We start from the raw sequence: 24,673 nt of genomic DNA on the forward strand, positions 1-24,673 counted from the left end.
GTGCTTGCCTAATTCTGCAAAATTCAACTGCGCCCCTAAACAAATAAGAAAAATGCTATGCTTTTGCTAAACGTCTACCCAGATTCCAGTAATTCCATACTCTCAGAACGGGAATCTTGAAAGGTGTCTGTCTTTGCATGGAAGAAGACAGGGAAGAGGTCAAGACTTGTACCTCTTTCTTCCTTTTTTCCAGGCCTGATGGTCTTCTTTGGGGCGTGTTTTCTCCCTTCCTGCTCTGCCATGTATTTTTCCTGGCATTCTTCAGCAGATCGTGTTCTCACAGTCTTTGCCACATGCAACCAGAAACCACTTTTGTGTTTAGGAAAAGATGCCACCGCCCTATAAAAAAATATGAAGGATTCGGTGAAGCATATTATGTTATAACTTTGGTGCTCACGCTACGAAAGTTAGACTCTATATAGAACCCGAAAGGGGAGGAGGCAGAAGGGAGAAGAAGAGATCAGAAATTTGCAAGAAAGTTGGGAGTTTGTAAAGGAGGAAAATCATTCGCAGGATTGGGTAGGAGATTAGAAAAATAAAGCTGACAAATAATTTTGTTGGCTAATGTGGAATCAGATTTTGTTATCTTTGTGTTAGAAAAACTCTGTGAGTCACAGAGTTACAGAAAGCATCTTACAGCACAAGGGGAAATTATGGTCAGACCATCCCTACTTGCCTGTATAACTTTTGCAATTCTTCTTCAGTCCAGTTTTCATTAGTGTCTGGAAGAGACTCCACAGCATTCCCTAACTTTCTCTGGTTGTCCGGCTTTCCAGTCACAGGACAGGCTTTTGAACAAGCTGAAATGTGACCATTAGTTCTCTTGGTAGGTATTTTTATCCTACTTTCTTCCACAGGAAATTCCTCTATGCTGTTTTCACTTTCAGTCTCTGATGCAACAGCATTCCTTCTGGCTTTCTTCAACCACTTTGGTGGCTTTTGTCTATTCCTTTTCCTTAGCTCAGAACTGGTACCCAAGTCAGGAGAAGAACTCTTGTTACTTAATTCTTCCAGCCTGTCCTCCTGGCCAAAGTAAGCACATTTTGTCTTTCTGCTCTGAGAAGGTGCTATCCAATTCTCTGTACTTTTTTGCTCACAGGATGATTCTTGTGTATTATTACATTCCTTGTGGGATGTTTTTCTTTTGAAAGAAGGCTGTGTTTTCCTTTGAATACATGGGATATCGTCACTAGATTCATCTTCATCTGTGCAAGGAACACTTCCCACAACTTTCTCAATTTGTTGATGTTGTTTCAACAAATTTAAGGGGCAGTTTAACTCTCCATTAGCCAAGTTTCTTTCACAGGAAGCAATGTGTCCACCCTCGTTAGTCACATTTAGCTCATTTCGGCGCCTCCTGTTGGAGTGCTGCTTTTCCCGCATTATTTTCTTTTCCAGAGGGGTCAGCGTAACAGTGGCTCTCTTTTTGTAAATATCTCTAATGATTAATTCAGAGTCATTTTCTTCAGTGTCTGAAATAAGGGGTTGTGACTTTTCCTTCAGCTTACATTCAGTTTTCCTGGTTATATTCTCAGATTTCATATGAATGTTTCCTAGGTAAAAAAAATTAGTGTTGGAAATAAAAGTTAGCTTACGTTCTAAATCAATGAAGTTATAACTTGTTAATAGAATTAATTTCCTCTTCGCCTTTCTATTCTGCAGGTATTCAAGGCAGCTGAGAGGATTTAAACAGCAGAAGCAAAACATACCATTTTAAAAACAAAAAATAAATACAAAAGCTTTACACTAAAATTAACCACTAAGAGCCTAACAAAAGATGTGTGCCTTTTAAAAGTACTAAAAGAGGGAGCAAATGTCAGCTCCAAGGAAATATGTTCCTGACTCTTGGAATATGAGAAAATCCTCTCTTATGTGCCAAAAAAGGGGAAGGCGTTAAACAGTGGGGGCATTTTCAAAACAACCACTCCTGTAGCACTGAAAACAGGACTGAGACAGATTTGTACAATGAGGGTAATCCTTTCCTTTAAGCCCCAACAGTTCAAATTGTGCAACCACTGAATATCTTTTCAATACAGGTAAGCAATCCCTATCTCTTTCATTGGTTAGCAGCCAAATCATTCTATTTAACATCAACTGCACCTTCCAGACAATTCGCAAGCACAGCCTACAGCAGGGGTGTCAAACTGTCGGCCTGTGGGCTGGACGTGTCACACTGCTAGGTTGGCAGAAGCTGGGATGAGTAACAGGTGCTCACTCTGTTACATGGCACTCGGGATTTGACCCGCCAAACTGCCGACCATCTGATCGACTGTCGGCCTGTGGGCTAGATGTGTCACACGGAAGCTACACCCACCCCACTGCCGGCAATGGCAAAACTGTCCCGATACGTTGCACTACATCACGTGACGTCGCAAATTTGGCATGCCTGGCCTACAGGGAGTATTTTGTATAGTCATAATATCATTATCACCAAGGTATAGAAAACTAGTGAAATGTGCCTGGTACAATAATGATTGCACAGGCATGTAATGTCTAAATGTATGGAAACCATTCTCATCACAACCATGTCCAGTAAGTGCTCAGGATCACACAGTATGCCCTGACTCTGAACTGTGCTGTTTCAAAACAGTGCCACTCTATCCAAAATTATAATTTCAGTCTCTGAGCCCACTTTCCTATTTATCAACAGCACTGTGTTTTGTCTTGATTTAATGACAGTTGTCTTCCCTTTCAAACCCATTACTCATCAGTTACCTGGCCTGGACTATTTTAACCAACATTTTATTGTGGCTTGCATTGACCTGGGAGTAATCTGTCCTAACGTGCATGACTCCTCACTTTTGGATCATCAAATTTACCCAGAGTATCACATCTAGTGTGTGCATGGATTGATATGTGGAGTGTGAAACAGTTGTTGAGACAGACCATGATGAACAGAGAAGATCACTTTTTAAATCACTTTGAATTGAGCATCCCCAATACTGAACTCTCCCAGTACAAGGAGACAAGGTAAATTTAATGCCACACCAAGATTAGTGTAGTTAGTTTGGGAAGACAGAAGACCTGTCCTGGCCATCCACATGCAAAAGTTTGCACTTAAAACTCTGAACAGTTGACACATCATCAAGAGTACTGCAGATTATGGGCATTGCATTTCCAATCCCAGTTTGCTGCAGCCTGCTGTATCACTAAGTACTATAGCAGATGGAGTTGGGGAAGATGAATTCTCCACAACTCTCTTGCAACAATGTTGTCCTTCTAAAAAAAAGGATAGATCTGCAATTTGAGCCACACTGATAAAAGTGAGCTAAACGTTCTATAGAACTGGGAATCTATTTTCTGCTGGTTGTTAACAATGGCTATCATCTCGTTTCATTATCCACATCAGATGGGGCTTCTGGTTATGAAGAATTCAGCAATATCAGTATAGCTACAGACTTATCCCATTTTAGAAATTTTCATATGGACCATCTTCTTATAGCTTTTTTGATATAGTCTGACTCTCAGTTTCAATACTCCGTTTAATGTTTTTATATTTTTTACTACGTATACCTTGGCTAACGGATCTCTACGGAAGGTGATATAAAAAAGGAAATTGAATGGTGTGTTACAGTAAATGTGGTTGGCAGGCATTTGGCAAGCTAAGCATAATTTTCAAGAAACTCCCCCTATGCCTGAAAAGTTTTTGATCAGTGTGTCTACCTGTTCTAACATACGCCAGTGAAACATGAACACTAATCTCACAATTGATACAAAAGCTACAAATGGCACAAAGAACCATGTTCACTATTAGAATTTTTGAATCAATAATTTCAAGAATAACATGAATTTAAATATTCTCTACCTTTTGCTTGGTTCAAAGGCACTTCTTTATGATCTTTAAAAAGGCTCTCACCATTTTTCTTTGCAAACTTGAAAGTCTGCTTATTCCTAGATGGCGTGCTGATTATTTCCTTGAGGAACAAAAGAACTAATATAAGCAAACTTAATTTGAAAAGTGCAATTTTATCCTGTACTAGTCAAATTCCACCTCCAAGACTTTGTTCATTTTCTTAATAACATACTTTCAAAGGGATTCAGACAAATTTTAATAAATTGCAAGAAATGCAATGGGTATTATCAGGGCAAGAAAGTTGTCTTGCAAGTAAAGATTTAGCCTTGAGAAAAAGACAACTGGGTAATTATAGATAGGCATTCTTCAACTACCTGAGGTTGTTTCACTTAAATGGCCACAACCTGTTCACTATCAACTCAGAATACAAAATACAGAGGAAAAAATCCTAACCCAGTGTTCCCCAACTTTTCCAGCTTGTCAGACCAGCAGAGGCGGCAGCGGTGTGCAGGGGGGAGGGGGAAGGAAAGAGGGGATGTCTTTGCACATACCAGTTTGAAGACCAGTACTAGATTCTTAAAAAAAGGTAAAGGTTCCCGCGCACATGCACGCTAGTCGTTTCCGACTCTAGGGGCCGGTGCTCATCTCCGTTTCAAAGCCGAAGAGCCAGAGCTTGTCCCAGGACGTCTCCGTGGTCATGTGGCCGGAATGACTAGATGCCAAAGGCGCACGGAATGCTGTTACCTTCCCACCGTAGTGGTCCCTATTTTTCTACTTACATTTTTACGTGCTTTCAAACTGCTAGGTTGGCAGAAGCTGGGACGAGTAACAGGCGCTCGCTCTGTTACGTGGCACTCTGGATTCCACCCGCCAAACTGCCGACCATCTGATCGACAAGCTCACATTTTCTAACCTATTGTTATACCAACTTTCTAATGTAACACTTTGGAATTTTCCTAAAATTTTCTGAACTATTGGTCTCCCCTTCAATGGATGTCTTCAAGCAGAAACTTTGTTTTGATTTCTTGAACTTAGGAGGGGTTTAGTGTCAATGCTTTAAATGCTCTTTTCCAGCTTTATGATTTAAGGATTTGAAGTTGCACTCTCAGTTCATTTAAAGTTCAAGCCTTATGCACTATAGATTTTATAATCTGAATATACAGTATCTTGCAGGTAACAGTTTCTAGTTTGAGGTAATATTCAAGATTTCAAAAATTATGGAAAAAATAACTACTGAAATTAGCATCACTAACAACAACAAAGTTATAAGTTCTTTAAAACTGTTCAGTAGAATTAGCAACTCAATAGTGTTATTGCTTTCTCTTTAAAATTCCAATCCCTCCTCCCCAGATTTACAGAGGAAAACATGCTATAAATGTGGGACCACTACTTCAAAGACTGTTCCTGCTCAGGCTCTTAATGTCTACAAGAGAGAAGTGCTCAAAATGTTTCAAGTCAAAACTTTCCATCCTTGGAATGGTTGCATTGCATCTGGAGTATTCTAGCACTATTTTATTTTATTTACAGCATTAGAACATTTCTCAGAAGAATTAGGCTTCAGAAGTATCAGGGAATGTTTGAAAGCCAAAGCACATCTATTAAAAATAATTCTGAAATATTTAAGTCATTTGATGTCATGAAAGATTGGTTCGGCCTTCTGGAGCTAAGTGGAAGGAGCAAACTAGCAAAAAATTGTGTTTTAGTTTAAAAAAAAGCATAATGAACCAAAACTTTTATTCCTTAAAGCCCAAACCCAGCATTTTTAAATGAATTTGAATTTTATTGAATTTATATACCGCCCTTTCCCAAGGACTCAGGGCGGTTTACAGGGTACTTAAAACATTGATACAAAAATTAAAAACAATTAAAAAGATTAAATTAAATTAAATTAAATCCCTGGACTGAAGGGGTTTTAGCTTTTTAAATGCTTCTTAAATGTTTTAATTGGGCTTAATTAATTTAATGTATTTTAATTCTATATTATTTTTATATTGTATTTTATTCTGCCCTGTAAACCGCCCTGAGTCCTTCGGGAATAGGGCGGTATAGAAATTTAATTAAATAAATAAATAAATAAATAAATTAAAACTCTCAGCCTGGGCCGGAAAGCTCAAAGAGCCAGGTCTTCAGGTCCCGGCGAAATGAACGAAGGTAGGGGGCAGTCCTAAGCTCCACGGGCAGCTGGTTCCAGAGGACAGGCGGACCCACAGAGACAGCCCTCCCCCTGGGTGTTATCCGCCGGCAGTCTTTTACCGGCGGCACCCTTTAGAAGGCCCTCCATGTGGGAGCGCACAGGACGAAGGGAACTTGATGCCGGCAGCAGGTGTTCCCTCAGATATCCCAGACCCAAGCCATTTAGGGCTTTATAGGTCATCACCAGCACCTTCAATCTCACCCGGAGGGCAAACGGAAGCCAATGCAGCTCGCGGAGTAGGGGTGTTACATGGGAGTATCGGGAAACCCCATCACAACTCGCGCGGCCGCATTCTGCAGCAGCTGAAGCCTCCGAGTGGTCCTCAAGGGCAGCCCCATGTAGAGAGCATTGCAGTAGTCTAAACGGGAGGTCACAAGTGCATGAGTGACTGTGCGTAGGGCATCTCGGTCCAGGTAGGGTCGCCACTGGCGCACCAGGCAAACCTGGGCAAAAGCCCCCCTGGTCACGGCTCCTATGTGGTCTTCAAAATTGAGCCGTGAATCCAGGAGGACACCCAAGTTACAAGCCCTATCAACGGGGGGTAACACCTCACCCCCCCATCGTTAAAGATGTAATAGTCTGGTTAACCCGAGATGCCGGTATGCACAGCCACTCAGTCTTGGCAGGATTGAGACGAAGCCTGTTTCTCCCCATCCAGACCCGGACTGCCTCCAGGCAACGGGACATCACGGCGAGGGCATCACTGGGTTGGTTCGGGGTGGAGAAAAAAAGTTGGGTATCATCAGCATACTGATGATAGCCCACCCCGAAACCATGAATGATCTCGCCCAGCGGCTTCATATAGATGTTGAACAGGAGGGGAGAGAGAACCGACCCCTGAGGAACTCCACAAACGAGAGGCCTCGGGGCGGATCTCTGCCCTCCCGTCAACACCGACTGCAAGCAGCCCAGGAGATAGGAGAACCACCATAGAACGGTGCCTCCCACTCCCACCCCCTGAAACCACATGTATAACTGAGACACAACTAACATAATATGTTCTGAATGTTATTGTGCTTGCTACGTGACTATGTATGCATTTGTGACAAGATTCAGCATCCATCTGCATTTGAAAGACCTATGGTAGCCCCAGGTAGAGCACATTGCAATAGTCCAACTGTGAGCTGTTTAGAGCAAGGCTTTTCAACAGGTGGTACACTGGCACTTGGCAGGTGATATACGGCCCTGCCCAGCCTAGCCAAACGTAGTGGGGGAGGGAACGAGCCAAAGCAACGCAGCTGAGGACTTGCCATGAGAATCCTCAGGAACTGCAGGGCAGTTGGGGCGAGTCAAAGACCCCAGGATCGGCACTTTCGATTCACCCAGAAGAGAAAAGAGGAGGAGGGGAGGTGGATACAGGAGAGGCTATAAAAGGAGGCAGTTTGGGTGGGAGAGGGAGAGGGGAGAAAAAAGATGCAGACTTGGGAGGAAGAAAAGTCAACTGGAGCTACACCAAAGGGAAAAGAAGGAGAGGGGAGAGAGGAGAGGAGATCAAAGAGGTCGGCTCGGAACTGATCTACTTCTGTGGCAGCCATCCCTGCCAGGCACACACCCAGGTGAGTGACAAACAGGCAAGAAATGCAGCGGGGGGAAATGAGGAATAAGAAAGGCAGCATTGGCTGGAGGTGAGGCACAGAGGGAGGAAGGGAGGAAGGAAGGAGATGGCAATGAGAAACAGGGAGGTAGAGAGCAGGAGGGAGGGAGGGAAATGGAAAGGAAGGAAGTGTGGGAAGAAAAAGCTGGGGGCTTGCATTCCAGCCATTCTCTTTCCTTTAAGACAGACATGTCAAACACAAGGCCCGGGGGCCAGATCCGGCCCGCAAAGTGGTTTCATGTGGCCCCTGAAGCCATCCTGGAAACAGTGAGGAATGGCCCCCACTGCCTTGGCCCTGGCCCAGAGACCCTCAGATCTGTCCCACTCCTGCCCAGGCCCCCATAGGCACCCTTGATGCCAATGATGTAGAGCTGGCCATGCCCACCCAGTAGGCCATACGCACTCCAGCTGCGCCCACCCGGTAGGCCGCGCCCACCCTGGCCATACCCACCCGGCCCCCTGAGGATAACCACAATGCTGATGTGGCCCTCAATGAAATTGAGTTTGACACCCCTGCTTTAAGAGAAAAGAAAAACAAAAATGAAGTGCTGCCATTTGAGATAGGCGAGAGGAAGCTTCTGGCTGCTCCGGCTGCTCAAGAGATGTTTATTGGCAGAAGTGAAAGTGTCGTTTCAGCAATTTGGTTCTGGATCAGCTGAACAACAAACTGGGAGAGTGGAAGGATTCTTATGCGACTTTGTAGTTCTGGGATTTGTGCAATGCAGGCTTTGCGTTCTTAAGGAGTGTTTGGCAATTTGTATTGTAGCTGATGGCTCATGTTGGATTTTGGGGTGACGGTTTACTGGTTCTAATTCTATTGCTCTGCTATTGTTAACTGTAAGTTTTGCTGCAAGGAATTTTGAAGTATTTTTGTCCTGAGTAGATTTTGCCTGTAGCGTTTGTTTACTTATGCATGGACCTATTTGGGAGGCTGCTTTAGTGACAGCTGCTGGCTCCATACCTTTCCTTTCTAGCCAGTAGCTAATTCTTAAAGGGGAATGCACCTTTTTAAGCTAGTTCCCTCAGCAACTTGTCTTTTCTGTCTCTGGAGGCTTTTCCTTGTTTGATAAATATATGGAAGAGGAAAAATGGGGGGCGGTTTCCAAATTCTTCCTTCAGAAGGAAGGAGATGGGAATGAGAAAGAGGGAGGCAGGGAAGGAGGGAAACAGGAAGGAAGAGAGGAAGGAGGGAGATTGGAATAAGAGGGAGGGAGGGTCTGAAGGAAGTCCCACCTTAGCACTTGGCCACCAGCAGCCTTGCCATTGACTTTGCTTGTCAAAAGGTTGCAAAAACGGATCATATGACCCTAGGACACTATGATCATCATAAATATGAATCGGTTGCCAAGCATCCAAACATAAATCACATGAGCCTGGGGATGCTGCAACGGTCATAAGTGTGAAAAATGGTCATAAGTCACTTCAGTGCCATTGTAACTTTGAACAGTCACTAAGAAAAATGTTGTAAGTCAAGGACTACCTGTACTTTGTCACTTTTTTCCTTTTTTGTCATCAATTTTTTGACACCTTGCTAGGTGGTACTCGAATATTGCCATATCCTAAAAGTGGTACAGTTGGTGAAAAAGTTGAAAAGCCCTGGTCTAGAGCATGAGGAACTTCGAGTACAATGGCTCAATCCAGGAACAGGCTCAACTGACACAGAATACAAAGTTGTGCAAGGGTCTTCCTAGCCATGTGTCATGGTTCTGACAGATGCAATTCTTCAAAGAACCTCCAGGCATTGTTTACCTTAAGGAGTCTTTAATCAAAAGAGCATAGCTTCCACACGTACATGGTCAAGCCGAAATTTGGATTCCCCTCCCCTGAGCACACAGTGTCAAAGCACTCTTTTGAAGACAGCAAAGTTCACATTCAGGACAGAGAGGATCACTGGTTTCAAAGAAGGGTCAAAGAGGCCATTTATGTTCAAACTGAGCAGCCCTCTCTCAACAGAGGGGGAGGGATATAACATCACCTATCTCCTGTCTACCACCTAGTCCTCTCAGCAGACCTAAGAAGGTTCCATATCCATTTGCACTCTGATTCAAGTGACGCTGAGGATACAGATAAACCTCTAAGTGGCCTCAGTGACTCTCAGAGAGCTAATGACAACCTTCTGAGTAAACTAACAACCAAATGACTGAAAAGAATAGAAATCATTCAATTCCCCACCATTTAGTCAGAACTGAAAAAGCTTCTTGGATGAGAAGCAAATTTTTTTCAAGGAAAAAACCAACAAGGTCCACTTGCCACCCTCAAATTACTCAACTGATTTCTTTAGACTCGGGGAAAATAACTATTTTCAAGTTAAATTATAAAAACAATGGGTTTTTCAATCCATAATATTCTCAAGTTGTAGGAATCCAAAATGTCTACAAGCACCTGCTTAAAATTTCTATCACTGTCATCACTCCAGAATAATAATTTACATATAGGGAGAAAAAGAAATCTTACAGGTGATAAGTAGTTGGCACCTCCTTTGGTTACAGTGACATTTAATGCCTGATCAAGACGTATCCTTTCCCCACACCAGAACTGCATGGGTGGCTTAATACGCCGCCCACTACGGGTGATACTTTTATCACAGTCATTCTGTAAATCATTTGTTTTCATCTGTATACCTAACAAGGAAAACAAACACACAAAAATATTCTTCAGCAACAACAAATTTCTGCCTCTGTAATAAGGTACTGGACTGAAAATATAAGCATAAAGTTAGAAGCATCCTCATAATTGATCAAGGAAAAAGTGAAGTAGCGCTACTGAACATTTAATTCTCTTTAGTCAACTTTTACTAACTTAATAACAGGAGTCTATAAAAGCAACAGTTATTGGTAATGGAAATATTTTGGGGTTTTTAAAACAATCTGAAAGGCTGTTTCCTGCCATATAACTTACCTGCATTTGAACATTAGGTTAATCTAGATATACCTCTTTCACAACCCATGGAATACCATTCTCATCATTGTATACTATGGAGCATAGTACTAACAAGGTTAATGGATTAATTGGGCTAATACATTCTTTCCTCATTTAGCAACCACAATCTGTTAAATTGGAAGTGAAATGGTTACTAAGCAAACATGACTGAAGAGAGAGAAAGACACATACTACAAAATTACGGGTTGCTACCATCTCATTTAGGTAAAATTGTCTCATGCAGCTAGGTCAGCATTATTCTTTCTCCAGCATGCATTGTCGTCAGGCCCAAAATTTGGTTTTAAGTGCACGTTTTTTTATTACTGTTTCCCACTGTGAGCAAAACTAAATTTCATAGGAAATTACTAGGGGATAGGGACATCATAAATACAACAGAATTTTTTGAAAAGACTCTTTGCTAACAAAATCTTCCAAAAACAAAGGAAAGAACATGCATACCATATATTGTATCATTTTGCAGTGGTAATACATCATAAGTGGTGTTTTTCATTTTACATTTTCTCTCATTATTTTGGGGCAGATCCAGTCCATCTGAGCATTCATTTTTTCTTTTTTTGCTATCACCACTTACAGGAAATGCTCTCTCTTCTTTCCTAAGATTTAAAGGTTTGCATAAGTAGTATTAATCGCCTCAATCTTTTAAGCAGATTTCTTATTTTCTTTAAAACATTTAAACACTGGTTTATTTTATTTAGCGTATGGCTGGTCACACACAGAATTAAAAGCACTTCATATTTACAAGTTAGAACAGTTAAAACATTTTTTTTAAAAAAGAAGCAATTATAAAACCTAAGAGGAAAGCAGAAATAACATTTCAGAGTTTAATGTCGAGTTTGGAGATCCAGTCAGTGGCTGCCGTTGTTACGCAGAGGAAGTCCTTAAAATCTCCTGGGTATCTTCTATTAGTGCATTCCCTCACTATATGTTGGATAGTCTGTCGGGGAGCCCCGCAATCACATTGTGCTGAAGGTGTCTTTCCCCATTTATACAGAGAATCGGCACACACCCCATGAGTCATTCTAATTCTATTGTATGTCACCCATATGTGTTGGGGTAGATTAAATCCTGGAGGTATATTATTAGGATTAATATGCTCAGAAATATCTTGGGAGGTATAGCTACTCCATGCTTCCATCCACTTTTGTATAGTGCTCTGATGTTCGGCCAGCAGCTTAAACACTGGTATCTTGCAGCAACAGCAGCTCTTTTCTTAAGTCGTTTGTTTAAATCGGGTCTAAGGAATCATATAAAGCCTGAGATGCCTATCCAGAACCCCATTTGTTCTAGAAGGCTGTCTTCAACAGAAGGTGGCAATTTCGGTAACTCCAAGCCCTGCTTTCATCCATCTCTCCATAGAGAAACATCTTTGTTTCCTAGGTCTCTTCCTAAAGTAGCTAGAGAAGACAGTTTACCAAACATTTGGCTACAAAACCAGGACATAAACTTCTCAAGTAGAATCTTCTTTTTAAAAACTTAACCATTATGGAAGAATTTTGTGCAATAGTAAAGTAATTCACATCTAAGGGGAAAAACCTGTCAACAAAAGTGTGTATAGTCAAGGCTATGGTCTTCCCAGTTGCAATGTATGGCAGTGAAAGCTGGACCATAAGAAAGGCTGAGCGCCAAAGAATTGAAGCCTTTGAACTATGGTGCTGGAGAAGACTCCTGCGAGTTCCTTGGACTGCAAGGCGATCAAACCGGTCAGTCCTAGAAGAGATCAACCCTGACTGCTCTTTAGAAGGCCAGATCCTGAAGCTAAAACTCAAATACTTTGGCCACCTAATGAGAAGGAAGGACTCACTGGAGAAGAGCCTAATGCTGGGAAAGATTGAGGGCAAGAGAAGAAGGGGACGACAGAGAATGAGGTGGCTGGATGGAGTCATTGAAGCAGTAGGCGTGAGCTTAGATGGACTCCAGAAGATGGTAGAGGACAGGAAGGCCTGGAGGAACATTGTCCATAGGGTTGCGATGGGTTGGACACGACTTCGCAACTAACAACAACAAGGGGGGGAAAAAGGAAAATGGTGAATACAGAAAAAAAGAGAGGAAAAGCAAAAGAAAAAAGCGGCTTTTTTTTGCTCTTATTTCAAACAGACAAGGATAACCAGTCCTTCCATTGAGGCATTATTGATTGCAAATTGAGGAACTGTCAATAGAAATACTCTAGAAATTTACTCAAGGGAAAGAAGATAAAATTAGTACAAACTACCTGAAGCCACAGACTAAACTGCATCACAATTTAGCGCTTCCGCGTTGAAAGAATTAGCCGGTGACATTACTATTGCCCGGGAGACACCCAGTTTGGGGGTCCTTTCATGTCTCCTGCAGAAGTTGTAGTGAAGTTTTTTCTTAACTATTTTGAAGATTCCAAAATCCTTACCAACAATCACAGCTATCACGACGACTCAAAAACAGAAACATTTTCAGTGCTACTGACCTTTTCAAATAATGAAGCAAATCATCAACAAGCATTTTCCAATTTCTTGGGATTCCTGACCCAAACCTCTTTATGAATTTAGGTGGTATTCCTGTTTGAAACAAAGGTATAGCCTTTGGACAGTTGTTATGTTTTAGAAGGGTGCTGTCATGGTTCCGACAAATGAAACTCTTCAAAAGAACTTTGAGGCATTGTTTACCTTAAAGAATCTTTTATTCAAGAAGCATAATATTGGCACTACATACTTGCAAGCCAAAAACTGAATTCCCCTTCCCTTGGCACAAAGTAGCAAAGCACAATTCCCTCCTCCAACTAACAGTCATAAATCACATTCCCCAATTAGCTTGAAAAGCAGGCTCTCTCCACAGCTCTCCAGCCCACCAAATCGTTATCAGCTCTGGGCTCAGTAACCTTGAATTCCCACGACTTGAAATTGGTGTTATGACTAACTGGACTCTCATCCACATCCCCCCTCCCAGCATCAATCAGCTCTAAAAGCAAAAGAGAAAAATGAATGCATTTCCACCTCTTGTCAAAGCAATAACACCCGATGTTAGCAGCATTGTCATCTGCTTCTTATACTCATTTTTCAAACCTTTGGAGGAGATCAAAACAATGATAATCTTACAGGATTAAGAATTTTAGGAAAATTCCTAAACTATCTTAAATCTGCATTATATACTGTCTTTTTTTGTAATGGTTACCTTTATTTTTATGCAAGTGTTATCTTGGAAACTTCTACAGAGGAAAATTATGCATTTTAGAAATTATGACATCCAAGACTACTCAAGCTGATGATATCATACAATCAGCATTAAATTTAAAAAGAAAGCATTTTTTGAGATGGAAGCAGCTTGAAAAGTAACTTAGATCACATTGGGCAAAATGCATAAATAAAATGAGTACAGATTTCTGTACCCCTTGCAAATTAGAATGGCAAAGTGCTTTTATGAGTATTTCAATCATCCATCATTTTACAGTCACATTAAGCAAATTGAGCAATAGATATATTAAAGATATTCTCCTTCCTGCAAACACTATTACTTATTCAAGCTATCATTTGAAACAAATTAATATTTAGTAATCTGGTATAAGGACAGTTTGGGTACTAGGTCAAGCATAAACAGCTGGAAAAGAAGCAGCAAAGCAGAAGCCTTCTTCCCAAGAAGCTTATAAAAATTCCAGGTTGTCACTGTGGTTTTCCTTTTCTCTTACCTTCTTTCTTCATGCTATTTTCATCAATATCCCCTTCTAACATGTAGATAGTTCCTGTCAAGGTTTTGACTTGATTGTGTGTAATGCGTTCTACAATTACATTGCTATGCCAGAGGACACCCTTCATATCTCTGAAATAAAAAATGACATAGTATAATTAGAAAAGAATTAATCTCACTATTATACTTTCTTAGGATCCCAGCTAGAAAAGTAATGTGAGCCCATTATAATTTCTTTCTCCCACTTCCCAATGTATGCATTTTTTATTAGGAATTGTGTCTCTTATATGCGAATAAGACAGACCTGTCAAGTATTTTCCTTATGAAGAAATATTTGCAGGCATTTTTTGAATTTATTATAAAGGACTTAAAGCTGTTTTATTTAACTGGTACAAGATGGACCAGACAGAATAAATTTTGATAAATACTTAAGTCTATTCAAGATGTAGTTAATATCTAGAATATATTCAATTTACAATTGGGAACTTAAATTGTAAGCCATGTTACGTGTTCAGGATTAAACAGAAACGTAGACTGAATATAAAAGAAATATATGAGGGAATTTAGTTAATAATCATAGTCAATCAATCATTTACATTACAATGCCCAGTAAAAATTACCACAATTTATTTAGTACCTAAACCCCATCTTTTTAGTTTTACAAAATGTAGGTTGCAAAGGAAAAGAGGGGGGGAGCTGGATATCAAGATGTTCAAAAAAAATAACATGGGCGAAGAGATAATTGTCATCCACGGCATTACCTGGAAAATCAAGGAATCAATCCAAACTCAACTTTTCATTCTTACAAAGCTGTCCACTGCTAAATTTATGGCATAACAACGGCTCCATTTAAGTTTGCTTTTTTTGCTTTCCTTTGTTTTTGATTAAGAGATTGTATTTATAACTTTTTTTAATTGCTCTACACTCCTCAAGAGATAAACTTCAAACTTATAGAAATAAGTCCAATAAAATAACTATACTAAATGCAAGGACCATCCATGACAGTGATTAAAAACCATATAAACATATTTGAACAAAACTGAAAAGCAGTCACTTACTTCCGTTTTCCTTCTAGACACACAGCAGTATTGTTATTGATCACTCTGATTCTCCATTGATTGATACATATCATCTGTTTTTCTTTTGAGAACTAAATTAGAAAAAATGTGGATTATAAACTTTTGTCATAATTACCTGACTGCAAAATCATATAATGTAACCTGACTGTTCTATGATGGGGTACCCATCACCTTGGTTCATAGACTAGTACTGGGCTACGGCATGCCAACAACTGGTCTGCACACACAAACAAAGCCCCATCCGTCAGATGCAAGCAGCACACAAAACCACGCAACCTCTGGTTCACGGAAAAACCTCTCCACGGAACCGGTCCTTGGTGCCCAAAAGGTTGGGGACCTCTGTTCTATGACATTCTCAGATTCATACTTATTCTATTTATGATCACTACTGTATTTTCCGGCGTATAAGATGACTTTTTAACCCATGAAAATCACCTCAAAAGTTGGGGGGTCGTCTTATACGCCCAGTCGCCTTATACGCCGGAAAATCAGTGGGTGGCGTCTGGCGGGAGCCGGCAGGGCAGTCCTGCGCACGAGCGCACTCCCCAGCTGCTCCTTAGCAGCTGGGGAGTGCGCGCGTGTGCAGGACTGCCCTGCCGACTCCCGTCCGATGCTCTTCCCTCTTGAGGCAGCTGCTGCCTCAGGAGCGTGGAGCCGGCAGGGAAGTCCGAGCGCAGGAGCCACACCGCCAGGCTGCCCAGGAAAAGCAGCCACACCGAGAGGCTGCACGCCCAGTCCAGCTCCATGAGGGGCAGGGCGGGAAGCCGGCCGGGAAGAGGGACCGGGAGCCCGGGCCAAGCGCGCCTCGGCCGACGGTGAGAGGGAAGCGGCACATGAAAAAGAGGCTGCGGGCGGAGCTGCCCCGCCCTGCGCCGAATGGGAGAAGTTCAAGGCCTGGGGGGGGGGAAAGCAGGAGGGGTGCCGGCAGTGGCGGGGAAACGCTGCGTCTCGGGGGCCAGCAGAAGCGCGGGAGCAGTGGGAGGGCCAGCAGGGCCAGTCGGACAGGGAGGGCAGGGCATGTAAGTATTTTCCGGCGTATAAGACAAAAAACCTTGAAAAACTTCTTAAAAGTAGGGGGTCGTCTTATACGCCGGAAAATACGGTACTTAAATTTAAAATGTGCACATCTTTTATATGAATTGAACCCAAACATTAAGTATTTTCTTCTGAATCTATGAAAAAAACCCTTTGCATAGCTAGTGTAGTAATTTACCCCCCATCATGTATAAGTTGTACCACACAAGCAAAGATTTGTAGAGAATGATATGTACAAATGCATCCCTTTATGTATCTTTTAGCATTATAAACAATCCCAAAGTAGGACTGAATCCAGGAAAATCTTGAAGCTCACAGATTTATTTTTTTCTGAAAAACAAAACATTTCTGAAATTAATCTGAGATTCCGAAAAAAATGAAAACTCCATTATTACATTACAGAAATTCAAAACCAATTTTAAAAAACAGATGCTAATTTTTAATAAAAATTGCAGAGATATAGTCTGGATCATTTATTCAATCTCTGATCTTCAATGGTACAAAGAAGTGGACTTGCATCTTTGAGGGAACTGGGAGTCTATTAATATAAATAAATAAATGCAAATAAGATGCTAGTAATTTCTAGGATTCTTCTAAAATTATAATTATTTAAAGAGAGAGATTTGTTTTCAGATTTATGGCTCTTTAAAATTATTCTTCCCTAAAATTATGATCTAAAAGAGCAATAGAAAAAATAAATGTTAAGCTAAATTAAGCTGCACTTAGGGCTGAGAATGTAATCTATTGTCCACAGCTGTCTGGTGATGCTATTTTAGAATAGCAAAACAATTGCTTACTCATCTGCTTCAACACTCAAAAATACCTTTTTCAGACTCATTTTCATTTGCTCAATTAAGTAGTTAACAGAAAATATCCTGGTGAATCACTCATCGCCCATACTGATTCTCCTTTCTGAGATAGTGAAAAAAAATTGTAACACAAGAAAAGATAGTTGTGGTGACCCCTTTAGTTATGTTTAGTTGTGATTAACTGTGGCTGGTGTGCATTGTTTTTCCAGCTAGCCAGGACAAAAATGGATAAAATAAAATAATAAAAAAAGATTCTACCTTTTTATTTGTGCCTGTATCAGGTTCATCCAAGAGCACCTTGGTATCATGCTGTTGTTTCCTTGGTATATGGACTTTTGGAGTAGCAAAAATTGTATCACACAGATGTTGGGAAGATTTCTGTGGCGAAACACTTATATTTTCTTCTGCTTTTTGGCCATATATGTTTTTGGATGGAGTCACCACTGCTTTTTCTTGAGGACATTTTCTGGATGCTTCTTCCCTCAAGAATTCTCTAGATTCATTATGATCATCACTCACAATCAGAGGATTAGATATTATGGTAAAAGTCTCACTGGCCAATTCAGCAGGTTCCACAATAAACTTCTCTTTCTGGCTAACAGTAGTACTTAGGCATTCTTCATTAAAATTATTAAGTTTTTTTGTTGGGCAGGATGTGACTAAAGGTTGCTTTGCTGTAAGTAAGGACAGACATTTTAAATTTAGTACAGTGAAGCATCTCCTACGGGAAATATTCACTTGACAACTACTGTTTCAGGATCAGTTGTTATGCCTAAATCATTTTTTTTTTCCCTCAGCCATGCTAACTTTTAGAACAGGAGGCTTCGTAGTGGTTTGGAGTCAAGAGGAGTGATAATTATTTATCCCTTAATGTTTGACATATTAAGGAAGGACTCAGACATGAGTTATTTCAATAGTAGCCCCATCCTTTTAGAATATGCTATCCCTTAAAACCTGTATAGTTCCCATACTCCCACATAAAGTAAAAACAAAATACAAACAAGGGTTAGAGATATTTGGCGTGTTTTTGCTTTTCCCTCACTGCTAAATCATTATTGCAACATTTATAATATTAAGAGTTTTATTCAGATGGTAGCCATCTAGTATCTTTGGCAATAGATTATTTATTTATTTATTATTTATTAATTTAATTTATATACCGCCCTTCTCTCAAGAGACTCAGGGCGGTTAACAGGGCAATACATAAAAATCAGATACAAAAATTAAAATTATTAAAACATGATTAAACAATGCCCATAATAATACAAATTTAAAATTAAAGTCATAATAAAAATCCCACCCCGTCCCATCAGGCCAGGCCCGCTGAGCTACAAATAAATACAGGTGGTACAAATCTAAGGACCACTCAGTCAGCAACCTTCAAACTTGTTTCAGTGCTGAACGAATGGTGGTTATAACCAGACCTCAGGCTTACAACCACTGCAGTGTGCCATGGCCACTTGATCATAATATGCCACCTTCCCTGCTGACTTCCCACAAGCAAAGTCAATGGGAAAGTTGGCAGGAGGTTGGAAGTTGTGATCACGCGAGGGCCTCACACAACAACCAATGTGGTCTTCTAATGATAGCAACTGGGACCACTGAAACTGCTGTTGCTAAGCAGCAAAGTCATAGTTTTTCAACTTCTGATTGTGTCACTTAACAAGAGTCACCAGTTTTCCAGGGAGGAGGTAGTATATTCAAGATAGAAGGCCAAATTAAGGAACAAATTAAGATGGATGGGGAGAGGGGCAAGGGAGGAAAAGTTTAGGATAGCCACATTCTAGATTCTCTTAGAGGATATATCTATGAGGTTAGATGGTTATTGCTTTACCCTGGAAAAAGTCTCTCCATCAGATGTATGCAAATAAAGAATTGGACTTGATTGGATATGGACAAGCCATGATGGAATGATTAGCAATAATGAGGAGCTTGAAATAGGAAAAACATAAGGGATACTTTGCCATGCATGGTGGGCTTGGGAAGAAGGCAGAAAATTTTGGATACAAATACATACCAAGATACAAAGAATTTTAAAGATCAATAACAAGAAAAACAGATCTCTTTTCTTTGGGATTTATGTATAGCCAACTAGAATAGTCTGATGGAAGACTAGTTTTATACAGGGTAATTGCAACACAATTTGTATATGCACAGAAATGGAGGCAAACTGAAACTCCCAAAATTGTGGAATGAATTGTAAAGGTGCCAGAATTGGCAGAAATGGCAAAACCAACCTATTTGGTAAGGGACAAAACAACAAGTACTTTTTATGGACATTTTTCTGGGGGGAAAAAAAAAGCAAAGTGAAACAATTTTAAAAAGGGCTAAATAAGGGGTTGAAGAGATTTCTGTAATATCAAGACAGAGGAGCAATAATGAGTTTGTTTCTAACCATTATCAAAACTGCAAGTTGCTTACTGTTTTGATTGTTTCTTTAACTATTTTCTTTTCTTCCTATTTTTTCTTTACATTTATCTTTTATCTACATAAGTCTTAATAAAATGATGATGATGGTGATGAGATAAACTAACTATCGTGTGTTAATGTGCTGTGTGAATCACTAACAAAGAGCCTGCTGAATGGTGATCATGCTGTTTGATGACCAATTCTTGTATGTATGTATGTATGTATGTACGTATGTATGTAAACTATTTATATGCCACCCATCATACTGACAAGTGACTCTTGGTGGCTTATAAACATAAAAAAGTGGTAGAAAACATTTAAACATTAATTATTAAACAAAGCAAAATTAAATAAGTTAAAAATCAGAACAAGAATACTATGGGGTAAAAGTTTTTAAAAACTAAAAGCAAATAATGCGTAAATGAATAAAAGCAACTACAAATTATTTGGCAGTTTGCTATGTAAGTTGTCATTAAAAGCCTTGGTGGAGCAGTGGGCTAATGCCTCCTTAAGTAACACCAGCTGCCTGCAATTAGTGCAGGTTCGCATCCCACCAGGCTCAAGGTTGACTCAGCCTTCCATCCTTCCGAGGTAGGTAAAACGAGGACCAAGATTGTTGGGGGCAATAAGCTGACTTTGTAATAATGCCGCTTGGGGGGTGTATGAAAGCCCTAATAAGCAGGCATATACATAGAATGAAGGCTACTGCTAAGCTTGTAAGCCGCCCTGAGTCTTCGGAGAAGGGCGGGATATAAATGGAGTTAAAAAAAACAAAAACAAAAACAAAACTTATAATTACAAGAAAATTATAAAGCGACTACAAGCTTGCAAGTTAAAAATTGAAGACAGAATTACAAGACAAAAATATATGCAAAGCTTTTCATTGCCTAAGAAAAAGTATTACCTTTCTGCGACCAATCCTCCTGCAACCTCCGTTTTGCACGTGAGAAGAACTTGTTGGGGGATTCCAGAAATGGAGGATTTATTAGTGCAGTACCTATATTTTTGTTCACTGCAGTAGAATTTGTCACTGAAACTGAAAGGACAAAAACTATCAAATTCACTGACAAATAGTTTTCAATACCCGGTAGAGTGAAAATAACATTTTAGAAAACATGGAATTTAATATTTGCATAGCAATGAATAATACAACTAATATAATAGACAAGTGTTATCGCTGAGGAAGTTCAAATGTGCTTCTACAAGATCTCAGGGGTGCCCAGTACATAATTTGACAATTAATTAATTACATGAGTATTTCCTCATCACTTTTTGCTTGCTATTCTCAAGCAGTGGTGCTGGGAAACAAAGATTTAAGTGTGATTTAAAGCAGGGTCCCCAATTCCCGGGTCACGCTACACTAACGGGCCATGGCCTATTGGGAACTGGGCCACTTGAGAGGCAGGGTGGCATGCATGCACACGAGCAGCTCAACTTGCATAAGTGGCAGGTTGGCAAGGATGTGCATGCAACTCTTATTTGCAGTTGAGCTGCGTGCACGCCAACCCATTACTCATGTGAGTTGTGCAGCGTGTGCGCTGGCCAGCTACTTGCGCAGCCTGGTTCCCCTCTTCTGCCTGCCTCCAGCCAGGCCACCAAGCCACAAAGGTTGTGGACCACTGGTTTAAACCAACTTTGTGCATGCTTTATGTGTATAAAAATTAACAAGAGAAAGTTGGAGCAAAAAGCCAATGGCAGTACATGAAATGCAAAGGACAGCTTATTCAAAAATATTGGTGTTGGTCATCACCTTTCAAGCCTTTTATGGACTGGGTCTAAGGTACTCCAATGGAATTGACCCATCCCACTTGTTCTGGCAAAGAATTGCAGACCCCATTAGTCAAGAGGTGAGATCCACCCTTCTGGCATTTAGGAAGAGCCTTAAAACTTTGCTCAGCCAGTTGGTGTTGGGCCCTGATGGAGAAGCTGTACGCTGGAGGTGGCTGGTGCAATGACAGAGAAGGCACCACCCCTGTTCCGCTCTAAACCCATTGTCTTCTACTCTGTATATAACCTTTTTAAATTTAAATTTGTTTTTATATTAATATTTCTATTTTTTTACTATAGGGTTAGCTCTCCAGAGTCACCTAAAACAGCAAGATGAGTGGCATATAAATTCAATCAATCAATCAACACTGCAGGCAAGTCTGAGTTAATAAGGCCGGGAGCAGGTTGTCCAATTTCTAATCACTGTTAGATAGAAGCCCTATTTATGTAACTGTATCTCAAACATCTAAGTATGATACTAGAAGGAATTTGAAAGAAATTATACAACCAACCTGTTTTTAGATTGGATTCTTCAAGAAAACCCTCATCCAGCTTTGTCTTTTGTTTATCTTCACGCATAGGTATTTTTTCTGATCTTTGTAGTAAGGCAGGTAGCCTTTCAGGAGTAAGAGTATAATCTGTGGTACACCTTGAGTCCAACAGTTTAGCTTCTGGAGGCTTGTTTTTTTCTTTGGCAAGAGCTGCTTTTTGTTTCATTCTTGAGAAGATTTTTGCTGGAGATTCAAAGGGTAATGACTCACAAGCTTTACGTTTTTGAATGACACTCCTTGTCAGTGGCCTAGTTTTCTGACATGAAGAAATCAGTTCCTGGATTCCTTCAGATGATGCTTTAATTTCACTGATGTCAAAGAACTCTTTCGTATGCATATTGCAAGACATTAAAGTGGACTGGAAAACATTTATTCCTTCAATCTCTTTGCCAGAGCAAACATTTTGGCAATTAAGAACCATTGAAGGAGAAATTTTAGCTGAATCCAAAGTACAATTCACCCAGAAGTTTACAAAATCCTTTAAAGGTGTACCACTAGGGATATTCTGTAAAGAAACTGCTTTCAATGACATTTTTTTCTTTCCTGTTAAAGAAAAATACATGTTAAAATTCTTCAATTTTCAAAAAGTACTGCATCTCCAAAACCAAAATCTTTTATTGTTTTTTTAAATTAAAGAATGTCTAACATCTGCAAATGTGAACTGTATTCCTCTACATTTTCACTTTAAAAAGGTGTTATAAAGTAAGACAACCAAACTCTGTGATACCCCATTCTAAACACATCTAAATTCCCTAAATTATTTAATGCTTAAATTGTGAATGACATATAATAGTACCGTATAATGACACTATATATAACACTATATGCAATTTAAATCCTAAGTAGCATTTTGAAAATTTAAGTTATAAAATATTAAATGACATTTTCTATCTGATAATATTAAGGCTGTTGCAACATAGAAATTGCACCAGAACATGAGATTCAGCAATCGGTCCATAGAAGTGTTGAATACATAATCTGTGATGTAACGCTGGCATGTCCAACCTGAGGCCCATGGACAGCTAGTAAAGTGGCCCCACAAGATTGTAAACTTTTATCTACATTAATTATATTATATATTTTATATTGTGGGAAGTCAGCTCCCCAGGGAAGGAAATATTAAAAGGGAAGAAAAATATATTTCCTAAAAAGATATAGAAGAACCAGGAAAGCATGCCCCGTTTTCTTTTTTTATAAGCTTTTTGTTTTTTTTCTCCTCTACATACATATGTTAGTTTTTCAAACAGCGTGTGATCTGGGTTCATAAAACACTAATACATAATCAAGTCCTACTCTTTGGTTCTCTCTTCTAGCCATTTGTAGAATAGATTGCAGCTTTGGTAGTATTCTGTTTCTTCTTTATCTTTCAGCCTCATAGTTAATCTGTCCATCTCAGCGCATTCCAGTATGTTTTTTATTACTTCTTCTTCTGAAGGTATTCGTTCATTCTTCCAGCATTGTGCATAACTTATTCTTGCTGCAGTTATAATATGTAAAGCCAAATATAATTTTTGCTTATTAATCTTTTCTGGTACTATACCTAATAAAAAAAAATCAGGATTAAATACTACATGTTCTCCTAATATTTTTTTCTAGCCAAGCATGTATTTTTTTCCCAATAGGCCTTTACTTTGTTAAATGTCCACCAGGTATGATAATATGTACCTAAATTATGTTTACATTTCCAACATTTACCTGATACATTTTTAAACATTTTTGCTAATTTTGCTGGAGGCAAGTGCCAGCTATAAAACATTTTATATAATTTTTTTATACGCAGTTGACATTGTCAATTTATAATTTCTCTCCCATAATTTTTGCCATTTTTCTAATTCTATATTATAACCAAAGTTTTTCGCCCACCTTATCATTGTCTCTTTAGTTTTGTTCACTTTCCATCTCTAAAATTAACAAAAAAATATACATTTTCTTAATTAATTTCTCATCAGAGGTTAATCTTATCAAATAGTTTGTTCTTTATAGAATCCATAGTTTCATATCTTTTTCATATCTATTTTGTATTTGTAAGCGTATCCACCACGACATGTTGATACCCTGATTTTCCAGCTCTTGTTTCGATTTTAATGTCCCATCAATATTTAAAATATCTCTATATGTCCAAGTTTTTTCAAAAATCTAACAAATTTGTGTGTGAAAAAGCTTCGTTGATAACCACCCTGGAATTTTTACATATATTTTCGTTTTATTTTTTTCCCATACTGTTATCAAAGCATTTCTAATACAGTGATTTTGAAAATACTTATGGATTTTGTTTTTCCCATACCACAAAAAAGTGTGCCACCCCAATTGTAAGTCATGTCCCTCCAAGTATAACAACCTTTCGTTCCTAAGCATTATCCATTCTTTCACCCATGTTAATACAGATGCTTGATAATACAAAGCCCACTCAGGTAGGCCAAACCCTCCATTTTCCTTAGTATCTTGCAAGGTTTTCATCTTTATTCTAGCTTTCTTTCCTTGCCATACAAAGTTCAAAATTAATAAATTCAACTCTTGAAAAAAAAATTCCCAAGTTTTATCGGAATTGTTTGAAACAAAAATAAAATCTTAGGCAATATATTCACTTTAACTGTAGCAATTCTTCCTAATAATGACAGTTTTAAATTCTTCCACTTTTCCAAGTCTAGCTTTATTTGTTTTAATAACCTTGTGTAAATATCTTCTTTTATTGTTGAGCACTTAGCTAATAAATATATACCCAAATATTTTACCTTTTTCACTATCTGTACCTCTGTTACTTCTGACATTCGGCTTATCCGTAAGATTCTTAACTATTATCCTAGTTTTTTTCTTTATTTTTAATCCCGCTATTTCACCATATTGTTCTATT

The 24,673-nt window shown here is 39.4% G+C and overlaps 1 protein-coding gene and 1 long non-coding RNA gene across 2 annotated transcripts in view; both read right to left on the reverse strand.

Annotated features, from left to right (window-relative positions):
* The window catches only part of LOC310631912, a 247,754-nt gene that overhangs the window by 14,282 nt on the left and 208,799 nt on the right, over positions 1–24,673 (reverse strand). The gene's annotated exons all lie outside the window — the stretch shown is intronic.
* Positions 1–24,673, reverse strand: part of MIS18BP1 (MIS18 binding protein 1) — a 36,949-nt gene that overhangs the window by 7,933 nt on the left and 4,343 nt on the right. Inside the window, exons 2-12 of the mRNA XM_083349625.1 lie at positions 21,784–22,365; positions 20,409–20,540; positions 17,354–17,769; positions 15,231–15,322; positions 14,174–14,304; positions 12,959–13,049; positions 10,960–11,114; positions 10,036–10,202; positions 3,806–3,914; positions 677–1,553; positions 173–339 (exon numbers count right to left, since the gene is read on the reverse strand). Of these exons, the coding sequence (XP_083205751.1) occupies positions 173–339; positions 677–1,553; positions 3,806–3,914; positions 10,036–10,202; positions 10,960–11,114; positions 12,959–13,049; positions 14,174–14,304; positions 15,231–15,322; positions 17,354–17,769; positions 20,409–20,540; positions 21,784–22,354 (2,908 nt within the window). The 5' untranslated portion in view covers positions 22,355–22,365. The remainder of the gene's footprint in view (positions 1–172; positions 340–676; positions 1,554–3,805; positions 3,915–10,035; positions 10,203–10,959; positions 11,115–12,958; positions 13,050–14,173; positions 14,305–15,230; positions 15,323–17,353; positions 17,770–20,408; positions 20,541–21,783; positions 22,366–24,673) is intronic.

The sequence above is a fragment of the Vipera ursinii genome (assembly GCF_947247035.1).
Source record: "Vipera ursinii genome assembly, chromosome: 1".
NCBI lineage: Eukaryota > Metazoa > Chordata > Lepidosauria > Squamata > Viperidae > Vipera > Vipera ursinii.